The sequence below is a fragment of the Mizuhopecten yessoensis genome, unplaced genomic scaffold (genome assembly GCF_002113885.1).
Source record: "Mizuhopecten yessoensis strain PY_sf001 unplaced genomic scaffold, ASM211388v2 scaffold714655, whole genome shotgun sequence".
In the NCBI taxonomy this organism is placed as follows: Eukaryota; Metazoa; Mollusca; class Bivalvia; order Pectinida; family Pectinidae; genus Mizuhopecten; species Mizuhopecten yessoensis.
This window is the reverse complement of record NW_018479229.1, coordinates 1-4,681: the sequence shown is the minus strand read 5'-3', so window position 1 is coordinate 4,681 and position 4,681 is coordinate 1. Positions and strand designations below refer to the sequence as shown.

General features: G+C 35.2%; 1 protein-coding gene across 1 annotated transcript; it reads left to right on the top strand.

Moving 5' to 3' along the window:
• The first annotated feature begins 222 nt into the window (after nucleotides 1-222).
• LOC110441000 (tyrosine-protein phosphatase non-receptor type 12-like) lies at nucleotides 223-4,272 on the top strand. The gene is made up of 3 exons (XM_021484107.1): nucleotides 223-347; nucleotides 2,049-2,194; nucleotides 4,054-4,272. Exons 1-3 carry the CDS (start codon nucleotides 246-248, stop codon nucleotides 4,202-4,204), a joined length of 399 nt encoding a protein of 132 aa, XP_021339782.1. The 5' UTR covers nucleotides 223-245; the 3' UTR covers nucleotides 4,205-4,272.
• The last annotated feature ends 409 nt before the right edge of the window (nucleotides 4,273-4,681 follow it).

The window sequence follows — 4,681 nt, the reverse complement described above, 5'->3', positions numbered from 1 at the left end:
TTAAATGTGTCTTCATAGTCCACTTCATCATGTATATGGCAATTTTAGTGTTGATTCTTTTTTAAAACGTTGAAACATGTTATTATCAAATTTTAATCTTTATTTTAAAAATTATAACATGAAAGATTTTTTTTTTATTTTTTTTTTTATAATATTGTATCTGAAACAATAAAACAGTATATATAACCAAGTGTTTAATCTTAATATCCTTTAATCAGAACAAATGCTACAAATATTGGCCTAATATGGACGACCCGATCACCACGGCGACATTTGTCATCAACCTGAACTCTGAAAAACAGTACGCTTTCTACGTCATAAGGGTGATTACGCTGAAACATAGACACGTGAGTAAAACATTCATAGTTCTGTCAAGTTAACTAGATGGCTTTATAGATACCAAGTTAACAAATATATCGTATCATTCCCAAGTTAACTTTATAAATGTGATAATATACATCTGGCTATCAGGGTGATAGCAAGTGTGCCAGTCGTGAGGAAGGAGCTATCTTCCGAGGGGAAACACGGGGAAAAAGTTAAAGCCAAGGGTCTAACGCACTTTCAGCCAAAAAGCCGTGGAATCAACCCTTTGTACACTAGAAATTCTTAAGTACAATACATCCATGGTCCGCACTATTTTGTATTATACTGATAATAAAAGTATTCTGAATAGCTTTGCCGAGGCCGATATTTCTATTTTATCTATTCTCTTTCAATGGTTCGTCCATATAGACTTTGTTAATAGTTCCATGATGATTTCAACTTATCTGCAATTTTTTTATTGTCCTTTTCAATAACAAGATTGCCTAAATCCCCCTCGTCAACGACTACCAGATAGCGACGCACATCTGTCAATCGAATAAAGTCAAATACAACTTTTTCGCGACAGTTTCAAAAACTATTCTCTCGGTGTTCGTCGGCATGCATACTTCACAAATATGACAATAGGCTAAGGTTTTATGCTGCATGAAAGGATGTATCTGTAATTTCTTCCAATTTAACTCACATCGTTTGTAAAATAATTGTTTTTAAGTAAAGCAATTACATCTATAGGGACCGTGGAACCAAATGATTTTCCATAGACGATAGTGTTAACGTTTACCCCTGTCCTGGTTAAATGGGGTTATCCACACTGGTTTACCTGACCTCATTTTGAAGAATAGCATCTCACACAACTGTAAAAAAAATATTTCAAAATTCTGCCAATTTGAAATTTTTTATATGGGGCNCCACGCTCTATATGGGTGTATATTTCCATCATAATATCCTCCTGCAGCTAATTTTCCCTCTAAATTCTGGCTAAACACATCCATGATTAGATTCACAACCAGAAATATGCTGGTTGGTCCCATCATCTGGTTTCCAGGGACGCTTGAATGGTGTAAAACGTCATATCCTATAGGGACCGCGGAACCAAATGATTTTCCATAGACGATAGTGTTAACGTTTACCCCTGTCCTGGTTAAATGGGGTTATCCACACTGGTTTACCTGACCTCATTTTGAAGAATAGCATCTCACACAACTGTAAAAAAAATATTTCAAAATTCTGCCAATTTGAACTTTTTTTATATGGGGGCTGCCATCTTGTATTGAATTCGGCACTAAAAATCGAACAAAATTTATACAGCAAATTACACACTTAATAAACTCACCCAGACAAAACCAGAATTGATTTTTTTAAATCTTTTTTATACATATTAAATCTATATATATTGCTCAACCCACACATAAAACTTTTGAAACTTCTGCCACCTTATTATCCAACCAGCAGGCCCCGAGGCATTCACCTTTCTATTAAATCTTCTGCCCAAAAGGGAAAAACCCACAATCTATTTTTGATTTGGTTCCGTGGTCTCTATAGCTGTTATATTCAGAAAAATCGATTCGAATTTTTAAAATTTGTCATATTCATGTTCGTATTCAGAGAAATTATTAAGCATGCCGATACCTTTTTTTAAAAAATACAAATTTACTTGAAAATGAATGAAATGACGAAAAGTCAAGAGTAGCATTATCAGCAATGATTTTTGTTGTTGTATATCACAGGAACGCAAAGAGCGACAAATATACCAGTTTCACTACACAAAATGGCCTGACCACGACATACCAGATGTGTTTGAACTTGTCTTGTTTCACCGACATTTGCAGCGTTTACGGACCAAAGTGGATGGACCGCTGGTTGTCCATTGCAGGTATAAAATAACAAAGTATTATGTTTTGTCGTGTAGTCTTTTGTGCATAATTACCAGATGACAATATTTAATATTAACATTTCATCGCACTCCTCAACATCCAAATGCAGCATACTTTATTTAAATGCAAAGATAAAATCCATTCATTGACAACTGTAAATGTTAATTGTTTATCGAAAGTGGCGAGAGAAATGCATCTGCTCATATAGTGTACAACTGTTATATTTTAACGGTCTTCACCCCTGGCTCAACCCTTCATAAAGAGAGCACGACTATTCTAAACTGTCACTAAATGATTATGACAAGCCCCCAGGAAATTACATGGTATTTCCAAACCAAGTACCTAATTACTGACTAGATCTTAGTAACTAAATAAGAACTTGAAAGCATAAGGTAAGTTTACGTACACCTTTACGGTTACCGTTTATTAAGGAACCCAATATCAAATTACACAGAAACAGATACAACAATTCTATAGACTCTCTCCAAACTCTCTCATAAATATGATGTACAATAAAGGTAACACTATGTCTGAACCCTGAATACCAGAACTATCTGATATATGTAGGGGACAAAACAAGTCTATTTATCCCTACTGTAGTTTAGATAATAACATAAATGAACCAAGTGCCAATGAATATCAATAGGAATTGCAATGTGCAATGAATACTATAACAAACCAACTATATGAAATATACATTTAGTAGGAATCTAGGATTAGCAAATGGATAGAATACAGATCTAGAGTCATTCTGGTCTCTAGGCTCTATGGATGATTAAGGTCAAACTCTACTGTCTGAAACACCAAACCTACCACCAAAAGTACGCTAAAATGACAAAGTTAAATTATCTTCCATAAATGTAAATATTACTAAAATCCCCCGTCCATTCCCTTATCCTAATCTACGAGTTACTTCCCTTAACCTATAAACTAAAAATACGGACAATTAAACGGTTTTGGAACGATCCAAAGATGTAGTAGCTGCCAGCAGCGCATAAACCAACCTTTCCCTAAGAATATCCGATCGCAACTGATTTCCCAACGCCCCAAGGAATCCCTACACTTCTAGTAAGAACGCTAACATCAACGGGGCAACGCACGAGCTCAACGGGGCAACACCCGTTCCCCAGCGGACTCCGAAGAGGTAACGGCGCCACACCCGTTGCTCGCAACGTAGTACTCGTTGAACCCCCAAAAAATACGTTGATCTACATTGACACTTGTATGAAAAATACTTCACAAATCAACATTAATATATAGTATTTCATAGTATTCATATCTACAACTCTTTTGTACCGTTATTCACTCTCTGACTCGCAATCCAATACTTCCAACGCATCCAATATTTCCATCGAATCCAATATATATCCAATATTTCCAATATACAACGGAATAAACATGCAAGTGACCCCGACTGACACAGTTCGGAAGGTCACGAGAGTTCACAAAATGGCGACATTCACACACACTCGCAGCGGTCACGCTCCCTGCAAAACATTACCTTTCTCGCTCTCTCCAAACGGTTCTTACACTGGACTAACGATTAACCAAGATAATAAAGGTATTTACATCTGAATAATAACCATATTGAACACTGGAAAACACTTTAATCAGAGTAAAAACCGTTTGAATAGACCTTGTGTTTACAAACATGTGTTTGACAAATCCAAGTTATTTACAACATTTAAACTACTGTCACACTGGTAACACTACAGTCAGTGACTATTATTGAACAATTCTGGGAAATATCATACTTCATGACAAACAATCCAGTAAAATATCACATTTTTACAATATTTGTATACCGTTATCATCCTTTAATCATATCATCTCTGAATAAGTTTCATATTTTGTTCAGTGCAGGAATAGGAAGAACAGGAACCTTGATTGCACTGGACGCCTTGTTGGAAGCAGGGAAGACGGCAGACGTGATAGACATACATGGATATGTAAAAATCATGAGGAATAATCGAATGAACATGGTCCAAACTGTGGTATGCCTTATATAAGGGTCAGTGTGTTTGCTAAATAAATATTACATTGAGCTTAAAAATGGTATTGTTAGCCTTGATTTCAACCCCCAAACTACATGTTTAAAAATCCAATTGAAACATCAATTAAGATGATGTATTTAAAGACATCGTTATATAATCTGTCCTTTAGAACTCAAATTAGGACATAGCGACATGAGCTCAAAATAAGTCATTATGACCAATATCTTAATTAAGAAATAACAAAGGCATATAGATAAACTTCAGATATGTGCCATTTTGTAGCATTCAGTTCGGTCTCCAATGAGATTGAAATGTAAAAATGCTATTAATATGAACACATCCGCTCTATTGTCGTATTTCTGATTTAGAAAATGACGCTATATACTATTTTGATAACTAAAGCACAAGTTCAATATACCCAAATAATAGCTATAGCTGAATTCTATTCTATTTCAAATCGGAATCTTTAAATATGACTTATCAGAGGGTTGA

Bases quoted from the DNA above. Each gene is read 5' to 3' on its own strand.
- LOC110441000 (XM_021484107.1), top strand. From the start codon at position 246: ATGGACGACCCGATCACCACGGCGACATTTGTCATCAACCTGAACTCT. The intron at 348-2,048 runs GTGAGTAAAACA...TGTATATCACAG, and splicing joins TTACGCTGAAACATAGACAC to GAACGCAAAGAGCGACAAAT. The intron at 2,195-4,053 runs GTATAAAATAAC...TATTTTGTTCAG, and splicing joins CCGCTGGTTGTCCATTGCAG to TGCAGGAATAGGAAGAACAG.